The following is a 26,468-nucleotide window of genomic DNA, read 5'->3' on the forward strand; positions in this document are numbered from 1 at the left end:
AGTCTCTCCTGCACCACCTCACCAAGCATTAAGCCGTCTCCTTCATCTCAGGCAACAGCAGACCTGAGGGAAAGTTTTCTTCTCAGAAATATATTTGCATCATTTTCTTCACATCATAATGTGTTTAGTTGTCACTGAAAAAGAGAGGAGCGAGTATGATTTAGTTAATACATAAGGACTCTGCTTAAGGAAATTTAGCAACATTTTGGGGGAAAAAATAAAAATGTTCTTCTTTGAAAAAATTAAGCAAGGTTTCCTTAAATGGTCTTACTAGATATGTGTCTGTTGTTGAGTTTTCATTTTTAGACACTATATGAATTCATGCTAAGAAAAAGATTTTTAAAATGTTGAGGTTTATTACCTTCAGACAGTGGATAGCCTAAAAGGATTATTCAGTTAAACTCCTTGCAGCATTTTTGATGATGAAATTATTAAGTTTGTGCTTATGTACAATCCAGATAGTAGGCTAATCGATTTACATGCAAGTCTTATTTATTCTTTCAGCAACGCTATGATTTAAATCAGGGATTGACAACTTTTTCTTTTTCTGTAAGAACAGATGTGTTCTCTGTCACAGCTACTCAGCTCTTCCAGTGCAGTCAGGGGCTGTGCACAGATGCATGGATGGACATGGCTGTGCTCAGTAAAGCTTTATTTACAAAAGCATGTGGCAGGCTGGATTTGACCCAAAGGCCCAAGTGCGCCAGCTCCTGATTTAGTTAATTTTCATTACATTCCATCGTAAAGAAGAAGAAATTAAAACAATGAGTTTGAATAATCTGCACAAAGTCACACAGCTGGTAAATAAGGATATGAGAACTTACACTTAGGTTTGCCTGACTTTAGAGCTCATGTTCTTAATAATTAACTGTCATCCTATGACTAGTTCCAAGTTATTAATAGTATAATGATGTGATTGCTATGTCTGTTTTTGGTTTTTAACAGGCTTTTGCTCTTGAAGTCATTAAATCTGCTCACGAATGCTGGAGAGCCTTGCTCATGGACAAGTGTGATGGTGGGGCCATAAATTGGTAAGAATTTGTCTTTTCTATGTAGTGTTAATTTTTATTATTAATTGCTACTAAAGAGCCATATAATACTACTCAGATCTTTTGTTTGTTTCTTTTAAACAGAATTGCAATTTTTTTTTTTTTTTTTTCACTTAAAAAGTGTTTAAAGAGCACCTATTTGGAAAGCATTGCCAAGTACTGGGCACTGTGAAATTAGAAATTGACATGATCACTTTTCTCAAGGGATTTATAGTTTAGTAGGGAATATTGTCAAGTAAACAAGCATTTACTCACAATGAATTGTGATATATGCAAAGGTAGAGCAAAAAACAGTGATTTTTCAACATGCAGACATATGATTATTTAATGTATGTTATATGTACCACATCATTTCTTGGTAAGAGTAAAAAAAGCCTCTTATCCAACATGATCTGGGTCACCAGATAATTATTAAGGGGAATCAAACAAACATAAGATGTATAATTCAAACATTTTATTTTAGTTTAAAACATTTAAATGTATGTTTATTTATCAATCTGTGGATATAAGGCTAAGACTTTTTCTGTAGGGATTCCATGTAGACTATATAATAGAATAATATAATAGACTATATAATGGAGAATGAAGATCAGATCCTGCAATCTTTATACTCCTTATACTTAAAAACCTTTGTACATTCTTAGGATTCTTTTTATCTAACTTTTTACACTTGTCTTGGTGATGGTTTAGTTGCTAAGTTGTGTTTGACTCTTGCGACCCCATGGACTGTAGCCCACCAGGCTCCTCTATCCATGGGATTTTCCAAACAAGAATACTGGAGTGGATTGCCATTTCCTCCTCCAGGGGATCTTCCCAACCCAGGAATCGAATCCAGGTCTCCTACATTTCAGGCAGATTCTTTACTGACTGAGCTATGAGGGAAGCCCTTATAGCTGGGTTGTCTTACCCACACCTAATTTAACACCCAAGTTTTTATAGTAGCTCAGTGGTAAAGAACCACCTGGCAATGCACGAGATGTGAGTTCAGTCTCTGTGTCAGGAAGATCCCCTGGAGAAGGAAATGACAACCCACTCCAGTATTCTTGCCCGGAAAAATCCCATGGACAGAGGAGCCTGGTGGGCTACAGTCCATGGGGTCACAAAGAGTTGGACACGACCTAGTGACTGATCACCGACAGCAGAGCCTTGACAGTGTTTGCAGCCTCAGTAGTTTTAGAGCCTACTTGGTGTCCATAGAAATAATTCTGTTTCCACATTCCCTTCATCAGGGAGTATCATATAGCTTAAATCATGAAGTTATAATAACAAAGGCAACTGACATAAAAGATTTGAACATGAAAACAACTGACTCTTGGTAAGCCTAACTAACAAGCAAAAATACAGTCTTTCTGGCAAGCAGAAACCTACCCAAGTTCATTGTCCTCTTTGAATCAGAAAATGGGAAGCCATTTATTCTTTCAGTAAGTACTGATTGAGGGGCTCCTGCCAGGTACTGTGCTGGAGTACAGTGAATCTACTCCTTGTGCTCTTGGAGCCCAAAGTCTGGGAATCAAGAGGGAAATCATTAAAAAAAAAAAAAGGAAATCATTAGACCAAAGTAATATGGGATAAAGAATTAGTCAGTCTCAGGGAATGTTTAATTCAAGTTCAGAGGCTTACCTTGTAAATGCTTGGGCATTATAGCTTCAGATTCTATTGCTCTCTTTTTAAAAAATTTTAATTATAGATGATTTACAATATTGCATTAGTTTCTGCTCTACATCAGAATATATCAGTTGTATGTATATATCCTTCCTTTTTTAGATTCTTTTCCCTTTTAGGTCATTACAGAGTACTGAGAAGAGTTCTGTATGTTTTACAATAGGTCCTTAATTAGTTGTCTATTTTATATATAGTAATGTGTCTACGTCAATACCAGTCTCCCAGTTTATACCTCCCTCCCCTCAACTCCTCCTTTCCCTGCTGGTAACCAGAAGTTTTTTTTCTACATCTGTGACTGTTTCTGTTTTGTAAATAAGTTTTATTCTATCATTTTTTAAATTCCATATATAAGGAATATCATATGATATTTTTTCTTGTCTGACACTCCACTCAGTATGACAGTCTCTACTGGTCCATCCATAATATGACAAATGGCATTATTTCATTTTTTCTGTGGCTGAGTAATATTCCATTGTATATATGTACCATGTCTCTACCCATTCCTCTGGTGATGGATATTTAGGCTGCTTCCGTGTCATCAGATTCAGTTTCTAGCATGACACTGTGGGCTTCATCTTCTTCCATTTTTATTTTGTAGAACTCTTTTTTTTCAGCGTAGTTTTAAAAGTTAATTGTTTCTAACATAAATATTGCAGTTTATTAACAAGAAAACTGGGTATAAATTAAATGTCATCTAGCCATTGCTATCCTAGTAACTAATAGGCTGAATTCTTCTTTCTGGGCAGATATCCTAAGTCATTTATTAATCTGATGGGCTCCCAGGTGGCGCTTGTGGTAAAGAATCTGCCTGCCAATGCAGGGGATACAAGAGACATGAGTTTAATCCCTGGGTTGGGAAGATCCCCTGAAGGAGGAAATGGCAATCCACTCCAATATTCTTGTCTGGAGAATCCCATGGACAGAGGAGCCTGGTGGCCTACAGTCCGTGGGTTTGCTAAGAGTCGAATACGACTGAGCACAGAGACACACACATACACGCACATCCTCTAAAAAGAGGGGCTTCTGATTGTTCAAACACGCACGTGTGCATGCACACACACACATTCTAAAAAGAGGGGTTTCTGATTGTTCAAAGAGGTATTTGCCTGCTGCACTCAATATGCCAGCAAATTTGGAAAACTCAGCAGTGGCCACAGGACTGGAAAAGGTCAGTTTTCATTTCAATCCCAAAGAAAGGCAATGCCAAAGAATGCTCAAACTGCCGCACAGTTGCACTCATCTCACACGCTAGTAAAGTCATGCTCAAAATTCTCCAAGCCAGGCTTCAGCAGTACGTGAACCGTGAACTTCCTGATGTTCAAGCTGGTTTTAGAAAAGGCAGAGGAACCAGAGATCAAATTGCCAACATCCGCTGGATCATCGAAAAAGCAAGAGAGTTCCAGAAAAACATCTATTTCTGCTTTATTGACTATGCCAAAGCCTTTGACTGTGTGGATCACAATAAACTGTGGAAAATTCTGAAAGAGATGGGAATACCAGACCACCTGATCTGCCTCTTGAGAAATTTGTATGCAGGTCAGGAAGCAACAGTTAGAACTAGACATGGAACAACAGACTGGTTCCAAATAGGAAAAGGAGTTCGTCAAGGCTGTATATTGTCACCCTGCTTATTTAACTTCTATGCAGAGTACATCATGAGAAACACTGGACTGGAAGAAGCACAAGCTGGAATTGAGATTGCCGGGAGCAATATCAATAACCTCAGATATGCAGATGACACACCCTTATGGCAGAAAGTGAAGAAGAACTCAAAAGCCTCTTGATGAAAGTGAAAGTGGAGAGTGAAAAAGTTGGCTTAAAGCTCAACATTCAGAAAACAAAGATCATGGCATCCGGTCCCATCACTTCATGGGAAATAGATGGGGAAACAGTGGAAACAGTGGCTGACTTTATTTTTCTGGGCTCCAAAATTGTGACTGCAGCCGTGAAATCAAAAGACGCTTACTCCTTGGAAGGAAAGTTATGACCAACCTAGACAGCATATTAAAACACAGAGACATTACTTTGTCAACAAAGGTCCATCTAGTCAAGGCGATGGTTTTTCCAGCGGTCATGTATGGACGTGAGAGTTGGACTGTGAAGAAAGCTGAGCACCGAAGAATTGATGCTTTTGAACTGTGGTGTTGGAGAAGACTCTTGAGAGTCCCTTGGACTGCAAGGAGATCCAACCAGTCCTTCCTAAAGGAGATCAGTCCTGGGTGTTCATTGGAAGGACTGATGTTGAAGCTGAAACTCCAATACTTTGACCACCTGATGTAAAGACCTGACTCATTTGAAAAGACCCTGATGCTGGGAAAGATTGAGGGCAGGAGAAGGGGACGACAGAGGATGAGATGGCTGGATGGCATCACCGACTCGATGGACATGGGTTTGTGTGGACTCTGGGAGTTGGTGATGGACAGGGAGGCCTGGCGTGCCACAGTTCATGGAGTCGCAGAGTCAGACACAACTGAGCGACTGAACTGAACTCAGTTCCTTACAGTGTACTGTGTTGCTGCTGCTGCTGCTAAGTCGCTTCAATCGTGCCCGACTCTGTGTGACCCCATAGACGGCAGCCCACCAGGCTCCCCTGTCCCTGGGATTCTCCAGGCAAGAACACTGGAGTGGCTTGCCATTTCCTTCTCCAGTGCATTAAAGTGAAAAGTGAAAGTGAAGTTGCTCAGTCGTCTCCAACTCTTCATGACCCCATGGACTGCAGCCCACCAGGGTCCTCCACCCATGGGATTTTCCAGGCAAGAGTACTGGAGTGGGGTCCCATTGCCTTCGATTACCAAACCTTCCCACCTTCCTTTTTTACCTGTTCTCTCCATGTAAATAGGTTTAAGTCTGAACTGAAGGCAGTGTTTATCACAGTAGTTCTCTCACACAGTGTATATAGTACAGCGCAGTTACCTAGGGAAACCATCAGAAAGCTCAAGTTTGTTGTCCTCTTCTTTAAATCTGATGAATTAGGATCTTTGAGGAGAAGGATCTAAGTATCAGTATGTTTTAGAAGCTCTCTGGCTTCTGATGAGCCATTTGCTTAAAAACTATAAATCTAAATTTTTCAGAGAACAGACAATTGGTCCCTCTTGCCACGCAGCCTCATTTCCCATCACTTTTTGCCTTTTATTTCATGTTCCAGTAACTTAGAACCACCTGTCACTCCTCACAACTCTGTGCTTTTATTGATCTCTGGGACATTTCTCATTTTGTCTCCTTTGCCATGATTTTCTTCTCACTTCTTAAACTGGCTGGCTTACTCATCTGTTAAGACTTTATTTTGACTTCGCTTTCTCTGGGAAACTTTGCCTCATCCTAGCCTTGTGCTCACTAAGGTGCCATTATACCTAGCTAAAGTGCTATTCCTTGCCCTGCTGTATAGTCTTATCACTGCATTTATTCATTAACTGCTTGTTTTATGAATTTGTCTCCTCTGGAGTATAATTTCCTCAAACGTAGATGAATGAATAAAGATGCCGTATTCTTCTTTATATTCTTCATAAATATTCATATTTATATTCTACATGCCTGGCATGTAATAGCCACTCAGTAAATACATGTTGGAGTGATTGTTGGATAATATTTTAAAGTAAAAAAATATGTGTTGTGTTTTAAGTCCAGTAGTAACTCTTCTGTTTCTAGGAGCCCTGCATTTACTAAATTACTTAATTCTCTTTTTCCAAATAAGTTTTATTGTTGTTGTTTTTATTCTTTTTCCCCACTGCTTACTGTTTACTCTGGAAGCTGCATAGTTTTTTTAGCAGGGATAATTAAGTTATTGCTGTTTTTACTGAAAGCAACTTGAAATTCTCTGGAGGAAAAATACAGTTTTTGTCATTTGGTTTTATTACTCTTCAACTCTTCTCAGATTCTCTTTAATCACGATTTATATATCTACTTTATTCTTAAGAAATCAGGACTGAACTCTTCATTTCACCAGTTTGTTTTATGTCACTGATCATTATTCTGATCCAGATTTTTCAAGTTTTGACTGATTCTCAGCTGCCCTTCTAATTATAAAACTGCTTTAATTTCTTTACTCATAATTGTTTTATATTGTAGCTACTCTGTTTAACATCATCTTTACAAGACATACCATTAGATTTATCTTTGAAAAATACAGATGTGATCGTCACTTTTGTGCTTAAAATCTTCTTGCGACTCTCTTCAATTATAGGATCTAATCCAGCTCTTCTCTGTATTAAACATTGTGTCTAAACCGACTTTTCCAGCCTCATGTTCTTTTCCTCCTCTTTCATTGTCTTTCCTCCATGAATGCCTGCTCAGTCGTCACAAAAAGCAGTTGAGATGCTACTTCTGCAAAGTGGTTTCATTTGTTATGTGCATGATTAACTGTACCCTCACTGTGTTCTCATATCGCTGCTTTCCACACATCTAGGTAGAACTTGGAGTCCGTTTTATTACTTTTTTTATGGTCTAAATTGAGTTTGTATTTTAGCCCAAGTGATAGGACTTGGCACATAGTAGGTAGTTTGAACATGCTTACTGAATGAAAAAATTATATAAATATTTATATGACATTTTCAATATATGTATATATGTTTTTTCATATATATGTATATATATTGTTTCAAATTATTTAAGTCTTGAAGCTATTTCTACCTTTCCAGAGAAAGATATATTTAGTCCATATATAACTCCAGTTCTTTTAGCTTTATGTAGATTTACATCAATGCTAGTTTTCTTCAATGAACTCTGGAGGTTATGGTCCCAAATCATCATCGTCATTCGTATCTCTTTAAATCTTCTCTCTCTGTTGTCCTTGACTGTTTTGCTTTAGAAAGAAAAACCTTGACCAATCTGAATCTTGGACCCTGTCCTTGGGGATGAGTGTGGGCCTTTGTCTGATTTGATTGTCTTGAAGAAAATAATTTTCTCTTCACTAAAATTCCATATTGTTGGTCCTGTAAATTTCATCTTTTAGATATTTTTTATTATTTGCAGGTAATTTTCTCTTTCTGTTTCTTTTTATTTAATCACTAATTTTCCTTATTATGTATCTGTTAATTTTTTTATTATTTGTAAGTGAAATTTGGTTTGTTGTGCACAGAAATTTTGATGTTGTTGATCTTTTGGGCTAGTATGTCTGCTTGTTTTGGTCAGCAAATGATGTAGTCAGCAAAGGCTATACAATGATTATAAATTTAGAGCAAAATATTGAATGTCTTACTATTAAAAGGAAAGCAGCACATTCTTCCTTGTGATGATGATGATAATTTTTGGCTGCACTACATAGCATGTGGGATCTTAGTTTCTCAGCCAGCAGTCAAACCTGTGGCCCTTGCATAAGAAGCCTGTAGTCTTAACCACTGGACTGCCAAGGACGTTCCCCTGCGTCTTTATTTTTAATCTCATTTATAGTAAGCACCATCAGTTTAGTCATCTTTCCTTGAAGGGATTGTACTGCTTTTCCTCCCGTAGGGCATAGACATAGCTAGAAAGAACCCTGAATATTTTAATGTCCAGGGAGGTTCCATGGTTCAGTATTGTGTCCCCAGCATTTAAAAATGTCCTAAATATGTTGGTATAAGAATAATTTTTTGAATCAATCAATAAATATGAATCAGTATAAATTTTTATATAAGGGCCAGTTCAGAGGAAATAAAAATATTTCTTGATAACTTGCCTTTTATCATACCTTCAAACATCCAAAGTAAATCCTGAGGAAAGCATATCGCAACCCAGGTTTTATTCTTCATTAACTAGAAGGTTATTAGTGAGGAAGGTGGCACTATTTGTAGCAATAAAATGCTATTATTATTGTTGTTGTTATTGTTGTGGTTACTATTGCAGCAAAGTTACAAGGGGCTTTGTTACTTCTTATCTCTCCTCTTTTGTGTGTTATATATTATGCAAGAGTCTCCTAAGTCCATTTGTATATACCTTCCATTTCATGCCTAAAACAGCCATGCTAATAATTTGTCCAGGGTGAAAAATGGCAAAGCCTATTGACTTTCCTCAGTTTTACTGGTTACTTGTCGAGATATTTTATTGGGGATATTTTTTAACTTACTCGGTTTTTAAAATTTACAGTACTGGCTTGAATATTTTTTCTTGCCTAACATTTCTGTTGATGGCTTTGCTTTGTTGTGGGAGTAGAAGTTTACTTTAGAAATAGGTTATCAGGTTTAACAGATAAAAATATAGGATACCCACTCAAATCTAAATTTCAGACTTTAAATGTCTCATGTAATACTTGGGGCATATTTATACAAAAAATAATTTGCTGTTTATCTGAATTTCAGACTTAACTGGATTTTCTGTATTTTATCTGACAGCCATTTTTACAGAAGACTCCCTTTTCTCTCATCATCGTTTTCCCAGAATCCCCACTGAATGTTTCCCTTTGGTGTAGTTATAATGTTAATAACCTTGTGGTGGTGTTGTTCAGTTGCTAAGTCGTGCCCGACTCTTTGTGACCCCATGAACTGCAGCATGCCAGGCTTCTCTGTCCTTCACTGTCTCCCTGAATTTGCTCAGACTCATGTCCATTGAGTCAGTGATGCCATCCAACCATCTCATCCTCTGTCACCTCCTTCTCCTCTTGCCCTCAGTCTTTCCCAGCATCAGGGTCTTTTCCCATGAATCAGCTCTTCACATCAGGTGGCCAAAGTACTGGAGCTTCAGCATCAGTTTTTCCAGTGAATATTCATTATTTATTTCCTTTAGAATTGACTGATTTGATCTCCTTGCTGTCTAAGGAACTCTCAAGAGTCTTCCCCAGTACAACAGTTCAAAAGCATCAATTCTTTGGTGATCAGCCTTCTTTATGGTCCAACTCTCCCACCTGCACATGACTACTGGAAAAACCATAGCTTTGACTAGACAGACCTTTGTCGGCAAAGTGGTATCTCTGCTTTTTAATATACTGTCTAGGTTTGTCACAGCTATTCTTCCAAGGAGTAAGCATCTTTTAATTTTGTGGCTGCAGTCACTGTCTGCATTGATTTTGGAGCCCAAGAAAATGACACTGTTTCCACATTTTACCCATCTGTTTGCCATGAAGTGAATAGGACTGGATGCATGTGTATATACGTAAGACCTTATGTATAGCATATTCATTATACACCATGCTTTCTTCAGAGGAGTAGCACTTAAGACTTTGCAGTGTCTGTTTTTTTGCCTTGTTCCTTTTAAATTTAGATTTTCTTTAGAGAAATATCTCACTTATAAGACCTTACCTTTTTCAGTTTTTAGCTTACTTAAACAAGGGCTGTGGAGAAGAGAGTAGTTTATTCTTAAAGATGATAATGCCAGCTTTCATCAAACATCAACATTCATGCAAGGAATGAAAACAAATTCCACACTGAGTCTGAGTACAAAGCAAAATGACCACTTTCATAATCACTGTGTATCCAGTATCTGATTATAGACATATGTAGTTTAAAAGATAAATAGCTAGACAGATCTTTTTATCATATATGTCCCAGAATATTTCATAAAGCCATTGCCAAAATAAATTTGATAATGTGTATGCCTAAGATCTACTTGGGGAGCCTGTGTATGTATGTGTGTGTGTGTTTCATCTATTAATTATCTCCCTTAGGGATCTGCTAATCATTTATTTCTTCAATTTTGAAAAAATTAATTTGGTTTTAACTCCCTTCTCTACTACCTTTTTCTGGATCCACTTTAATCTGATTTCTTTGATGAAATTTTTTTAAAAATCAGACTTAAAAAGTTTGACGGGAGTAATGCCTATGCTTTCATCTGGGAAGTAAGGAAGACGTGGTGGGCGGCATACTTGTGGAGAGAGTAGGCTGGTCTGCACTGTGTTTGAAGGCTCTGGCCTCACAGAACCTTCTCTGACCGTGGGAGGAGCTGCTGTCCGTGCCTTGCTGCACTTGCGTACCTGCACAGAAGCTCAGTCTTGGTGTCATGTGGCTTCCTTTCACCACTCTGAGCTCAGCCTTTCATACCTGTCTGAGCCTCTACAGTGTTTACCACCTCACTTAAAGGAAAATTCTTCCTTATGATCCTCGATCTGTGGGTCAAATTTGTTTCTCTTTTCTTCAGTAACGGTGAAGGGTAGTGGAATGCCTTTTACATATACCAGAGTAGTATTTACATTTGTATACTATCATTTGGTTTTTTTTTCAAGTTCTGAAGAGTGCAGTGCTGTGGAACACTCTCTAACTTTGCCTGAAGGAATGTACAAGACTCTCATTTGTCCTAATTTATATTCACGCAGGTTCTTTTTTAGGGTATCTTAATCACATTCCTACAGTGCTGTAGCATTCTACATTAGAAGATCCCTTGTCTCCTTTTGAGGTGGGATTAGAGGGGTGAGAGAGAGAGTGTGTGTGTTACCAAGTGAGATCTGGAGACTCTGTAACTATTGGCTGGGATCATACACTTAAATGTAAAGTGTTTGAGAGTTGGTTTTATTTTTGGTAATTGCTCCTTTTTTATCCTGTCTAACAGTTATATTCTCTTTTCCTCTCCAGCACAAATGTGCAGGTATGTGATAGCCCTTTCCATTGCTCTCAAGAGGAAGCAAGATCATTAGTTGAATCGGTAAGCAACAGATGTCCAAAGCCTCCTTTATTCTAGTAAATGTCATGGGGAAGTCTAACAGAAATTCTGAAAAATCTATCAGTGAAATGTATCATATCTTTTGGGGAGGATAACATTAAAAACTAACATTAAAATTATTTTGTATCCAAGGAATTTAGATTTCAAACTTGTTACTGTTGTTCTGTTTTCTGAAGTACATTAACCATGTAACTAATTTCATCTGATACTATTTTTCACCAGTTTATTATTTTTTAAACCCATTAGTGCTCCTCTGCACTAACCTGTCCTCACAAGATGTCTACTCAGTGTCTAAATTGTGACTGGCTGCTGGCATGGGTGCATTTTGTCTCAAGAAAAAAAAAAGTTTCTTTTCCTTTTTTTTTCCATTTAGTTTGGTTACCTCACAAACTTTCCTTCTCTAAGGAGAATATCTTCAGATTTTTACAGGTCTTAGTGATAATGCTGCCTTGAGGCAACTGAATTTATTAGTAAAGTAATACTTGACTTGGAGACCACTAAATAAGAAAATTCAAATTCAGATAATCAAGTAATATTGCTGTGTAAAGCATGTTCAGGAGTGATCTTAGGCTAGAAATCCCATCTATAAATTAAAGGTTTCTGGGGTTTTTTCCTTAAACTAATTATCAGATAGAAAACTAGTGAGTTTAGCTCTTTACTTCAGGACCAACAAAAATGTTTACTCACAATGGCTGCTTTGAATTGTTTTTCACTAATTAATCAGCTGTTTAATTATTGCCTACTATGTGTGGTTAGATTCTAGGTACTGGAGATGCAGTATTACAGAGAAGATACAAAAACCTGTCCTCGTATAGCTAACATTCTAGTTGCAGTGATGGATAATAAATACTCAAGTGAAATATAAAGTGTTTCTGAATGTGATAAATGCAGTGATGAAAAATGAGCCAGGGAAGAGGGGATACAGTACCTGGAGTCGGGGGTGGGGCGGGCACTGTAGTGCCTGGGAAGCAGTGGGGGATAGCCGCATGAACCGAGAACTGACCTGAATCTAGATTTGTAGATGGTCAGGGACTATGCCATGTGACTGTCTGAACAAAGAGCATTCCACACCGCAGACCGAAGGCCATGAGGCAAGTGGGTGCTTGATGTGTTCACGAAACACCCAAGAAACCACAGTGACTGGTGGAGTAGGGGAGTCTAGGGGAGAAAGGAGGAGCTGAGATAAAAAATGTTTGGTCTAGGGTGAAAATGGAGGCAAATTATTATGAAAGACCTTGTGGAAAACACCCTGTAAAGATTATTTTAAGAATTTCATTTCTTATTCTGAATAAGATGGAACCATTGAAAGGTTTTGAGCAAAGGTATGATATAATGATATGATCTGACTTAGATTTTAACAAGATCACTCCGGCTGTGTTGGCAAGAATAGGCTCCAGGGAGGCAAGAAAGGTTCAGGAGAGCCCTGATAATCATGCACGCTACGATGTCAGTTTATTTTCTCCAAGTTTTCAGCTTTGTATCTGTGTCAATTACATTCTGAACTTAGTTCTCATTTATTATTCTTTAAGAAAAAAATAGAGGAAAACAAGTTAATAACTTTTTATCTTTATTCATGTAGTCTCCCCTTAATCTCAGATTAAGACCATTCCACTTTATGGGACTTCACTGGTGGTCCAGTGGCTAAGACTCCACACTCCCAATGCAGGAGACCGGAGTTTGATCCCTGGTCAGGAAACTAGATCCCACGTGCAGCTAAAAAAAAAAAAAGGACTATTCCTTTTTAGTTTCAAATTTATAAATGATAGGTATAACAGACTTGTTTTGAAGTTAGCTGCAAGATGAAAGTTTCTGTCTTACATCTTAAAAAAAAAAAAAAAATTCCTAACATTTTAGTAGGGAAAGTCCTCTTAAAATAATTGGAGAACATGGATATGATCTAGGTAGTTAGATATGGGGGACAAGATTAGAATTCAGAAACATTAACATCCAGATTTAATTATATGGTTTGGTAGCTTTGCTCTGTTTCATAATGATGAAGAAGGTACTATGCTGATTTTTCACTGAGAAAGCTGTAGTAGAAAATAAAAATGCAGAGAAAGCAGTCCTTCATCAGCTCTAGTGAAAATTACTGTATATGGGATTTCACCACTAAAAATTTGTAAGTCAAAGACTTGCTCTTGTAGCAGCCTCATTAGTGATTTTGGAGCTCAGATTAGGTAACATTTAGTCAAGAGGATTTTATCAGCTTGTAATAATGAAATTTTTTGTAGTCAGAGCATTTTGACTTGGCATTTTATCTCTTCCCTGGTAGCTCAGCTGGTAAAGAATCCGCCTGCAATGCAGGAGACCCCAGTTTGATTCCTGGGTTGGAAAGATGCCCTGGAAAAGGGATAGGGTACCCACTCCAGTATTCTTGGGCTTCCATGGTGGCTCAGCTGGTAAAGAATCCACCTCAGCTGGTAAAGAATCCGCCTTCAATGCGGATTTGATCCGCATTGATGGGATCTTCAATGGGTTTGATCCCTGGGTTGGGAAGACCCCCTGGAGAAGGGAATGGCTACCCGCTCCAGTATTCTGACCTGGAGAATTCCATGGACTGTGTATAGTCCATGGGGTCGTAGAGTCAGACATGACTGAGCAACTTTCACTTTGTATCTTCAAAACCACATTGAGATGTTTGAATCAGCATTGCTTAGGTATAGATTCCCATATCTCTCTATTGCTATATACTGAATGTTGCACTGACTTCAAAGGACTGTCGACTTTTATTTGTCCTTTGCTTGCTCAGAATAACTTAAGACATCACAGTCATCCATCAAATTTGATCATATTCATACCACATCAATCCTGGGCCTATATGAAAACAAACTATAACCCCAAGGTTTATTAGTGGGCTTAGAATAAGCGAACTCATTCTTACAGGTTAATCAACTTAGGTAATATTATCTTAAGATAGATTTGAAGATGTTAAATGAGTCTGATCAGATCAGATCAGATCAGTTGCTCAGTCGTGTCCAACTCTTTGCGACCCCATGAATCGCAGCACGCCAGGCCTCCCTGTCCATCACCAACTCCTGGAGTTCACTCAGACTCACGTCCATCAAGTCAATGATGCCATCCAGCCATCTCATCCTCTGTCGTCCCCTTCTCCTCTTGCCCCCAATCTCTCCCAGCATCAGAATCTTTTCCAATGAGTCAACTCTTCACATGAGGTGGCCAAAGTACTGGAGTTTCAGCTTTAGCATCATTCCTTCCAAAGAAATCCCAGGGCTGATCTCCTTAGGCCACAAAAAGAGTTGGAAAAAAAATGCTAAGGAGTTGAGGTAATGCAAACCATGTTCTCTGTCAGTAGTATAACACAGTTACCAATCAGTTAAAAAATATTAAAAGAAAAAATCCAAAATCCTTGTTGTTTGGAAACTAAAAACACTACTATATGTCATGCCAAAAAAATGAATTGTAACAAATTATAAAATATTTAAAATGAATAACTAAATCACTCTGTGTCAAAACTTGCATGATGCTGCAAAAACAGTTTTTTTAAATATACAGCAGAAATAAAGAAAGAAAGTTGAGAGGCTAAATGTTCAACTCAAGAATTTCTGTTTTTTTCCTGTCTTTTCACATTATCGGAAAGAAAGTTATATAGGGTAGAGCAAATATTTAATGAAATAGAAAACAAGGAGATATGGAAAGGATCTGTTAAAACAGCAGCTGGGTTTTCGTCATATAGAGCTGACAACATGGACAGACTTAATTCCCTGGTGGCTCAGTCGGTCAGGAGTCCGCCTGCAGTGCAGGAGACCCGGGTTCAATCCCTGGGTGGGGAAGAGCCCCCAGAGAAGGAAATGGCAACCCATTCCAGTATTCTTACCTGGAGAATCTCATGGACAGAGGAGCCTGGGGGGCTACAGTCCACTGAGTCACAAGAGTCGAACACAACTTAGCGACTAAACCACCATTATAGGAAGGACTGTGAAAGAGAGAAGACATAAATAACAATATCCAAAATTAAAACAAAGACATTACAGACATAGGAGGTTTATAGGTGATCAGAAAGGAATACTCCAAGTTGCTTTTGGCAATACCTTTCTAAACATAGATGAATTGCCAGTCTTGTTTAAAATATAAATAACTACGTTAAATCAAGAACAGACAACCCAAATAGACTTATCAACAGTTCAAGAGAATACTTAGTTATGAAAATGACAGTATCTCCCATGTTAATTAAAGAAGTCAATCTGTTTTTATAAGAATTCCAATAGGATTTTCACTGAACTTGGTAAGATAATCCTAAAGTTTATATGAAATATTAAAGGGGCAGGGATAACCTAAAGAAGACTGATAAATTTAAACAAAGTTTTTTTAATGTGTAAACAATTAAAGATACCACAGAATAAGTTAAAAGATATGCCACTGATTGGGAGATCTTTGCATGATGTGACAAAAGGATTAACAATTTATTCAAATCAACAGGAAGAAAATAACCCAGTAGGGGGGAAATGGGCAAGCAGTATGAACGGGCAACTCACAAGAGGGGGTATTTACGTTACCAGAAAACATGTGAAATTTTGCTCTATTTCTGCAGTGATCAGTGAAATCAAACTTAAGACACAGTGCAATTTCATGGTTATCAGATTGGCCAGCATTTTTAAGTGTTTTTAAACATGTGGAAAGGAGACCTCTCATACTAGTTGATGCGCTTGTGGGAATATAAATTAGTATAACTACCTTGAAAAGCAGTTAAGTAATTTCTAGTATGGTTGAAGGTGCTTATAACCCACTACTCTGAAGTTACCTTTCTAGATATACATTCTATAGAGACACTAATACCTGTCTTTTTATAATCAGACATGGGCAAGTTGGAAACTGAACAAATGCCTGTCAATAGAAAACTGGGTAGATAAACTGTAGTATACTTATACAGTGGAATACTATACCATAGGTAAAATGTGTGAAATAAAACTATGTAACTCCACATGGATAAAATCTGAAAGTGTAGTGTTGGGTGAAAAAAATGTTTGCAACATTGTGTGTATTGTTGAAATAAATTTTAAAACACTCCAAGTAGCACGATAGATTTTTAGTGAATATAAACAGACATGTTTTTCACATTTTTAAAACATAAATAAGAACAATAAATACTGGTTTCAGCCAGTGTTCCTCCTAGTGGTTAGGAGAAGTTACTTCTGAGAAGGAATAAAAATAAATAAGGTTTTTATTTTTGATGAATAGGGAGAAAAAGAGACTTCAGTTATAAAGTTTCTGAAATAACAAAATGTTAACTCTAAAAAAAATCCAGAGAATAGATATTTGTTATAATGGTCTTTACATTTTCTGTGTTTTTGTAGTATTTAATAATTAATAGAATTTGAATGCCCAGAAAAAAAAATAATGAAACCAAAACTTTATTCTTTGTGAAGACCAGCAAAATTGATAACCTTTTAGCCAGAATGATCAGGAAAGAAAAGAGAAGACAAATCTTTAATGTCAGGAATGAGACAAGTGACATCACTACTGATTTGGGAGATAATAGGAGAACAGTCAAATGGCACCCCACTCCAGTACTCTTGCCTGGAAAATCCCATGGACGGAGGAGCCTGGTGCAGGGCAGTCCATGGCGTCGCTAGGAGTCAGACACGACTGAGCGACTTCACTTTCACCTTTCACTTTCATGCATTGGAGAAGGAAATGGCAACCCACTCCAGTGTTCTTGCCTGGAGAATCCCAGGGACAGAGGAGCCTGGTGGTCTGCCATCTATGGGGTCGCACAGAGTCGGACACGACTGAAGTGACTTAGCAGCAGCAGCAGCAGCAGGAGAACAGTAGAGAAATATTAGAAAAACTTTGCATCAGTTAATTTCAGAATTTGGATGAAACTGGACAGATTCCTTGAAATACATAAAATACCAAAGCTAACTGAAGAAGAAATAGGTGTAAACAAATTAAATCTGTACTTAAAATATCTTTCTGTAAACACAACTCTGGGCCTTGACTCCTGCTACTTTTATTCAGCATTTACCAAAGGTTCTAGCCAGTACAGTAAGGCATTAAAAAGAAGGAAAGGCATACAGGTTGTAAAGGGAGATGCATGAATGTCTATATTGAATATTCAATAAAATGAACCTAAAAGCTATTATAATAAGTGATTTTAGCAAGGTTGCAGGATACAGGCTCAGTATACAGTAAACAGTTGTGTTTTTATGTATTAGCAACAAAAATTAGAAACTAAAAATAAATACATTATTTATAATGGCTTCAAAAATGTGAAACACTTTAGAATAAATCTGGAAAAAAAATATATGAAGGTCCTGAACCCTGAAAACTATCACATATAGCCCATAGATGTAGAACTAAATAAATGGGAAAATATTTCATGTTCATGATTTGGAAGACTCAATATTGTTATGATGTCAATTCTTTAATTGATCTGCAGGTTTAATGCAGTATCAATCAGATTTCAATACACTTTTTTTGTAGAAATCAGCAAACCCATGTATGTAAATACTAAGGACCTAGAATTAGACTCAATAACTTTGTGAGAACAAGGTTAGAATACTAATTCTACCTGACTTACAGTCATTTTACACAACTACAGTAATGAAAAGAGTGTAGTAATGGTGTAAAACTACAGAAGAGATCACTGAAAACAAGTCCACAGATAGACCTACATATATGTAGAAAACTGATTTTTGAAGTAATAATCTTTTCAACAAATAGTTCGTGAACAGTTGATTATTCCATATGGGGGAAAAAAACACACTTTAATCCATATATTGCACTATGTATTATAATTCTCTAAAGTGTATCCTAGGACAAAATTTAAAACAGAAAACTAAACCAATTTTGACCTTGGGTTAGTTAGGCAAGATTTCTTAGATATAACACTAACTTCAGTTCAATTCAGTTCAGTTGCTCAGTCGTGTCTGACTCTTTGCAACCCCATGAACCGCAGCATGCCAGGCCTCCCTGTCCATCACCAACTCCTGGAGTCCACCCAAACCCACGTCCATTGAGTCGATTATGCCATCCAAGTATCTGACCCTCTGTCGTGCCCTTCTCCTCCTGCCCTCAATCTTTCCCAGCATCAGGGTCTTTTCAAATGAGTCAGTTCTGTGCATGAGGTAGCCAAAGTGTTGAAGTTTCAGCTTCAGCATCAGTCTTTCCAGTGAATATTCAGGGTTGATTTCCTTTAGAATGGACTGGTTGGATCTCCTTGCACTCCAAGTACAATCTGTTTTGTTTAAATGTTAAGTTGAACTTCATAAAAATTAATTTTTTTTCTGTAAATGACAGTCTTAGGAGAATGAAAATAAGCTACGTGCTGCAAGAAAATGTTTGAAAGTTGTATGCCTGATAAAGGGACTTGTATCTAGAACTTAAAGAATCCTCATAATTGAATAATAAGAAAACAAAACATCACCCTCCCACCACAAAAACTGCAAAACATACGAATGGCTACTTTGCCAAAGAAGGTATGCTGAAAACAGGAGATGATGCTCAACTTTACCAGTCATTGGGAGGATGTGTATCTGCAAACCAAAAACCAAACTGGAGATCCCACACCCTGCTTGTTGGGATGCAAAATGGTAAAACTACTTTGGGAAACAGTTTGGCATTTTCTTAGAAAGTTAAACATATACCTACCATATGATCTAGCCACTTCACTCTTAATTAGATATTTCCCCAATAGAAATGGAAGTCTTTGTTCATACAGAGACTTATTTATGGTGGCTTTATTTGTAATAGACAAAAATTGGAAACAAACCATATTTCTATCAATAGAAATAAATTGTGGTATATTCGTATGAGGAAATACTCAGCCATAAAAAGAAATGAATTACTGATACATGCTATGACATGGCTGAATTAAAGAAAAATTATATGGAATAGAAAAAGGCAGATATACATGTATTATACCGTTTATAATTTTAGAATTTGCAGACACTAATGTATACTGACACAGAACAGGTGATTGGTTGGAGGGATTACAATCACTTACAGGGATGGAAGGGACTTGGGATTGATAGTGACTATGATTATTATCTTAATAGTGTTAATGGTTTCATGAGTATGTGTGTGTGTGTACATGTCAAAACTTATCAAACCGTACACTATAAATGTGTGCAGTTTATCCCATGTTAGTTTTGGTTCAGCAAAACTTCAAGGAAAAAAAAAATTGTTTTCTGGAATCAGATTGTCTGCATCCAAATCCCAACTCCTATTCACAGTTGGAAACAAATTGCTTAACTTATTTATGCCTTGGTTTCCTTATTTATAAAATAAGGAACTAATAATAGTATCTTCCTTGTACTGAGGGCTGTTGTGGAGAACTGAACTAGGTAGTCCAGGTAAAATGGAGAGCAGCTAGAAAGTATTAATTGAATATTGGGGTTTATTGTCCCTATTGTATGAATAGTATTGTTGAACTAATTTGACCACGGAGAGAAGCCCCTTCTTGAATATTTTTGAGTATTCCAGCCTCTTCACTACTTCCGGTGATGAAGAGAGCACTTCTTCATGAGGTATCCCACTCCATTAATGCATGAGCAGTGGAAGAGTCGACCTAGTTTACAGTATTGTATGAAAAGTAGTCTTTTTTCAGAGACTTAGCAGAAAGGATTAGGAGAAAGAGTGAGTTAATGTGCACAACATAACAACTCAGTGTAGTACTTAACCATTTATCCTGTCTGGGAATTTCTTGCCCTAAAATTCTCCCACACACTTCTTTCTGTTCAAGTACTTTCCTTGTATTCTGCTCTCTCTGGAAATGGACACCCTCTGGGCAGCATGCAAAGTTGGGAGAAGTTTGAATTAGGTTATTTGGTAAGAACTTAGTATGCGCTGATTATAGTTACTTTACTGGAAGGAAAAAAACCCAAAGTTTAAACTTTGTGAGATTCTGCACACAATCTCAGCGCACATAGGACTGAGAGAACCAGACCCACTGCAGTGGGATCCTGGCCTAGCCTCAGACCCTACGCAGCCCGGTGGCCACAGAGATTTAAAGCTGTTAGAGTCTGCAATTCAGGCCAAAGAGAATCAGTAACCATACTCCTGCCTAGCTGCAGGGACCCAGTCCTGTGATACTGTGGACCTTTAGATCACAGCAGTGATGGAAAACTTCCCAAAAGGGGAAAGACGTCTAACACTGGGAGGATAGAACACCTCCCAGGGAAGTCTTGGCTGTCTCAGTCTGACTTGTTTTCACCTTCGCCTGACCAGACTTCCACTGTAAGCTGTTTCCGGAGTGCAAATCTGGAGCACAGCAAGCTAGGAGATGACAGTGCTGATGTGCATGGAGACATGGAGAGGAGTGCATTGAAGGAAAAAAGTGAGGGGAAATTTCAAGTTTAATTAAAAGTATTATTCTGACTACCTTGGGTAGATCTTATTTATTCAGTGAATCAGTATGTCCACAGTGCTGTGTGAAATTTTGGATGGTCATTTTATATTTGAGGTAAAGACTTCTTAGCTGAATTGTAAAGAGCAGTGCATTCAGGAGACCAGGGCCTTAGAAGGAGTTCCAATGGCATTTAACGCCATCAATATATACTCCAGCCGTCTCTCATCACTAAAGTTTACCAGCAGTCTTATAAATTGCATGTTTGTATTTACATACTAAATCAAGGATGAATCCAGATGAAGGACTTTATAAATCCATCATCAAGTGTCTCATGTGAGTGTGAGTCTTTTTTAAAAAAAAATTCACATCAAAGCCATATTTAGGTTTTTCTTGAAGTCCACAACAAAGATAATCGATAGACCAGGTAGTTTAGAAGTGTGTATTTTGGGGTTCTGTGGCCTAACAGGAAATTACCAGTGAGTGAATATTGTTAAATAGTTTCAAATATGAGGAGTGATAACCAGCAGAATAATGTTGCAGTTCATTAGAGTTGTTGGATAGGACTTTTAGCTGCGTGCTTCTCAGATGATCTCCTTTGGGCATGCCCTTCATCTCTGCTTAGAGCTACTGAGGATGGCAGCCACAGTTTCCTTGCACATCTCAGAACAAGATGACCATCCTTGGCGTCTGGTTATTGAAATCAAGCCAACTCAGAACTAAGTTCTGAAGTCAGTCTGACTGGGAGGTTCTCTTACCTGGACTGCTTGGACTGCCTCTGCAAGAGACCTTCCCTCTGTGGGCACTCACTTTACATCTCTATCAAAGAGGACTGTGTTTCCCTTTAGAGGGGAGACTTTTTGTGGGTGTGATTTTTCTAATGAGGTCACACCACAATATTCATGCCATACAGATCTCTCTTACTTGTGATTCTGAAAATAAGCATCTTTGTGGCAGTTCACTATTAAAAAAACTTTAAGGTATTTTCTTGATAAATCCAGATCCGATTCTAGTCACCTTATATCTCCTTCTTCATTTTCCTTTTTTGCTTAAAAGCTTCACTGCATTACCACTCAAAGATCAACAAAGAAGGTGAAAGTAAAATAGAATTTTAGCCAATTGTATATGTTCATGAAAGGAAGAGAACATTTATTAAACTTAGACAAACTTAAAATACTCTTACATTTTGTTTATGGATAAATAAGAACTGGTCATGTTTTATTGACTCATAAATCAGAAAAGAAATTGTGAAAACAAAGTGAATGTACTTCCAGTTACCAAATAGGTGAATCATGGGATGAAGTGTACAACAAGGGGAATATGGTCAGTATCATTGTAATATCTTTGTGTGATGAAAAATGGTAACTAGATTAATCGTGGTGACTATTTTGTAATGTATAGAAATACCAAATCACTATATTGTGTGCCAGGAACTAACATAGTGTGGTAGGTCATTCATCACTCATAGAAAAAGAGATCAGATTTGTGGTTGCCAGAGGTGGAAAGTGAGAGGAGGAAGAATTAAATGAAGGCAGCAAAAGGTACAAACCTCCAGTTAGAAGTAAGTACTAGAGATACAATGTAACGCATGATAAATATAGTTAATAGTGCTATATGTTATATGTGAAAGTTGTTAAGAGGGTAAATCCTGGAACTCCCCTGGTAGTTCAGTGATTAAGACGTCTTCCATTGCAGGGTGTATGGGTTTGATCCCTGGTTGGGGGGCTAAGATCCCACATGCCTCATGGCCAAAGGGAACAAAACCAAAAAATAGAAGCAATATTGTATTAAATTCAATAAAGACTGTAAAAATGGTCTGTATAAAAAAATCTTTTAAAAAAGTAAATCCTGAGAAAAAATTATTTAATTTTGTATCTATATGATAATGATGGATGTTCACTAAACATATTGTGGTAATCATTTCATGATGTAGATTAAATCATTATACTGTACACCTTAAACTTATACAATGCTGCATCTCAGTTATATCTCAATAAAACTGTAAGAAGAAAAACATGAATATAGAGTAATTGCTTTATGAACCATGGAAACAAAATGCCAGGAGAGAATACCCAAGGTAATGTCATTCAACTGAAACCCTACTGCACTTGAATGAAAAACCAGAAGCTTTTTTCTTTTTAATTTTGAATCCTTCTAATAGAGTAAAAGAATATCAATTCTCATATCATGTAGTAAAGCAAGATTTTATGTTGGTTGAGTGTATCATGTTTATTAATTTGAACAAATGTAACCTACAGGTGAAAATGCTTTCACAAGGATCCAGTCGGACTATCTGAAGGAGTAAAAAGCAGTTGTATTAAAGTTATATTAATTTAACATGAAGTTTATACATGAATAGGGACAGAGGCCAGAGTAAGCCTTCTTTGGTTGATTAAAAGAGTAATATTTCGGTAATGAAAACACTAGATTTGTCTGAAAGAAATTAAAGAAATGATTATTCGTGAGAAATATTTTTGGAGCCGGAAAGGAGAGGAGATCACATGTTTAGAATGGGTGCATATTGTGGCTCAGTTGGTAAAGAATCTGCCTGCAATGCGGGAGACCTGGGTTCAATCCCTGGGTTGGGAAGGTCCCCTGGAGAAGGGAAAAGCTACCCAATCCAGTGTTCTGGCCTGGAGAATTCCATGGACTGTATAGTCCATAGGGTCGCAAGGAGTTGGACATGACTAAGCAGCTTTCACTCACTCACTCATAAAGCCATTCATTTTCCTGGAGAATTTATCTTCGATGAGTAGAGGGTGCCCACATTCATCCCCTATAGAGAAATTAGGAGAAGGAAGTAACTGAAAATCCTCCCTTTATTTCTTACAAGGAAAATGTAGTGATGGTGACTCCTGGGAGTGAGGGTTGGGATTAGGTCACTTTACAGTGTAGCTCTGTGCATTTTTGTTGTTGTTGCTGTTCTTCCATTTTCTGTAAGTGTTATGTTTAAGAATCAATTTAATGTTGCTCTCCCTTTTGGCATATATTAATATTATTATAGAAAAATGTGAAAAAACTTTATTCCCAGACTTTCATAGTTATTGTCTCTGAGTGTTATGGTTCGTTTTCTTTGACAAAATGGGGCTTTATACATTCTGAATATATTCTACCAACCAAGAAATTTATTTTAAGAATAAATAAATAAAAAGTTCTTAGAATTATCTTTTAAATGTAATGATAAATGTTTTAGTTAGAATAGTTTGTTCATTTCTTTTCTGTAATGCTTTTTAAGTTGAGTACTCAGGTGTGTGGTACATGGTTCCTTTGGTACATTTGCCACTGACCTCAAATATCAGCCTCTTTCCCCCCGAGGCTGAGCAGATTGAGAGAATTAGAACTTGATGATTAAACTTGAAATCTGAAAAGTGTGTTATAAAATCAGAGTGGTGGTTATTCCTCAGGGAGAAGAGCCTATGATTGGGGAAGTGCCTGGCATGTTCCATTTCTTGACTTGGGTGATGGTTACATAGATTTTATTCTAATATTTTGGAGCTTTCTGCATTCTTTTCTGTGAGTAATAGATCTCCCAATAAAGTTTGAGAAAAAAAAAAAAACAAACTTTAAAAATGTATTCATAATTAGGAAAAAATCTTATATCTCAGAAAAACTTTTCTTTCAATCTTGTCTACCACAGATTATATCTATTCTAAGAATCTTGGCACAGTCATCAAAATAGAAAAATTAATTTAAATACTCTAGCACTCATGCACATGTGTGCTTGACAAAGAAGCACACACACTATTTAGCTGTCTAAATAGCTAAATTTAGCTGTGTGTGCTTCTTTGCACATGTGCATGCACGTCTATGAACGTGTGTGTCGGATTTTTATTCTAAAGCCCCAGCCAGGGAAGCAACTGAAAGAAAATGTCTCTTCATATTCTCAGTAGTTCCCATGGGTTAATGAGAGAAAATAATTTTAAAAATGCTTTTTATCTTATTTGACTCTTAAGCCTATGGTTTGTTTATTTAAAAGAATAGGCAATAATAATAAAAAGGTAAAGAGGAGTATTCACTTTTCTTAGGTTAGAGAACCATTGTGTGTAAACTTTTTTCTATAATTTTATGTTTTGTTTTTTTTTTTAATTCTGAGTATAGTTTGCACATCTAAACATTTGTTATAACAGAGACTCTGTTCTTGTCTTTCAGGTTTCATTTTCATTGAATAAAGGAAGTAATGAAGAAGGTATGGTATATGTTGGTTCTTAAGGAGCTAGATATGTAAATTTATTTGTTTACAGTAGTGGAGACCAAAAACAATACAATAGATTAAAAATGATATAAACTAAGTAAAGTACATTTTAAAATAGTTATTAAAACTTTCAGATGAAATCAGTTATTTTCTAATTTCAGACAATACATGTTTATTACTTTTAGTCTGGAAAGTAGTTTGTGCAGTGACTTTGTTGGTGAAGTTATCCAGCTAGTTCGGATAAATTTTAAGACTTCTAATGTCCGCGTTGGTGAAATTTTATTTATTATCTATCATTATTTTAATGAACCACTCATTTTATATTCTTACTATTTGTTTACTTGGCTGCATCGGGTCTTGGTTGCGGCACGCGGGGTTTTGCTGTGATGCGTGGGCAGCGGGTGGGCTTGGTTGCCCTGCAGCGTGTGGGATCTTAGCTCCCCTGGTCCCGACCAGGGATAGAACCTGTGTCCCCTGCACTGGGAAGGCGGATACTTAACCACTGAACCACCAGGGAAGTCCCCACTCATTTTAACTGAAGATGTTAAAATCAAAATTTAAAGTAGAATTAAAAATAGAATTTTTAAATTACCGTTATTTAAAGCTGTTGTGAGAAAGAAAAATGTTCCGTAGTAAAAATTTCAAAATATGTATGTATCATCTGTCTTTTAAAATATTGCAAGGTTTTTTGTCTTTTTGTTTTAATATAAAATATTAAAATACTCAACTTGCAAGTTTGGAGGAAAAAATTAGAACTATTTACTGTGGGTCCAAGTTCTAAGATGTCTAGAAAGGAGCAAATCTATAGATAATAATTTCATGGGGAGGCAAGCTCTATTCCGTATAGGGGGAAGTAACATTGTTTCTTTGCAATACTATCCCATCTGGGCTATTTGACAGGCAGTCACATTTTACAGTACAGGGTTTGCCTAGACCTTTCATGCTGTAGCTAGGATACTTAACCTCAGTATTAATCAGTAAAGACTAAAGAACCCAGCAAGATGTATAAAATAAAGTGGGAGTCTCTAGAATATCAGACCTGAGCCAAATGAGAGAACTTAGAACAAGAGTTTAAAGGTGAGTGACTTTAAGTATAGAAATGTGTCACCCTAAGTTCTGATTGTTTTTATCTGTCTGAATACTTCTGGAAAGTCTAAATTTAATTTGTCTTCTCCTTTCTTCCCTCCTCCCTCCCTCTTCACCCCTTCCCTAACACCCTGCTTCCCCATTTTAAATACAGATCAAGTATGGCACTTCCTTGGCAAGTGATTAGAACATCTGAAGACCTGCCATCAGGATTCCAGTCTCTAAGAACGCCAAGATTCAACCTCCCCCAAGTGCTAGAAACAGGCAGAATTTGCTAATTAACTTCCTGTTGAAACTTCTTTTTTTTTCTTCAAGCTTTTTGCAATATGCAATGTGTAAATAAACATTGACATTTTTGAATTAGTCGCCTTTGAATATTTATTGATATGAAAAGATTTTGTTGAATTTCATAGCAGAAGTTTAGAGGCACTGAGTTTTTTTTTAATTAGTTTATTTTAATTGGAGGCTAATTACTTTACAATACTGTGGTGGTTTTGCCATACATCACCGTGAATCTGCCTCGGGTGTACAGGTGTCCCCCCTCCTGAACCCCTCTCCCACTGCGTTGTCCCAGTGCACCAGCTTTGAGTGCCCTGCTTCATGCATCAAACTTGCA

General features: G+C 37.2%; 1 protein-coding gene across 2 annotated transcripts in view; it reads left to right on the forward strand.

Annotated features, from left to right (window-relative positions):
* Positions 1-26,212, forward strand: part of PPA2 (inorganic pyrophosphatase 2) — a 98,031-nt gene extending 71,819 nt beyond the window's left edge. For both annotated transcript variants that reach the window (XM_070372059.1, XM_070372060.1), the window contains 4 exons: positions 946-1,031; positions 11,183-11,252; positions 24,724-24,760; positions 26,007-26,212. In XM_070372059.1, coding sequence (XP_070228160.1) covers positions 946-1,031; positions 11,183-11,252; positions 24,724-24,760; positions 26,007-26,035 — 222 coding nt within the window. In that variant the 3' untranslated portion in view covers positions 26,036-26,212. The remainder of the gene's footprint in view (positions 1-945; positions 1,032-11,182; positions 11,253-24,723; positions 24,761-26,006) is intronic.
* The last annotated feature ends 256 nt before the right edge of the window (positions 26,213-26,468 follow it).

The sequence above is a fragment of the Bos mutus genome, chromosome 6, assembly GCF_027580195.1.
Source record: "Bos mutus isolate GX-2022 chromosome 6, NWIPB_WYAK_1.1, whole genome shotgun sequence".
Classification (NCBI taxonomy): Eukaryota; Metazoa; Chordata; class Mammalia; order Artiodactyla; family Bovidae; genus Bos; species Bos mutus.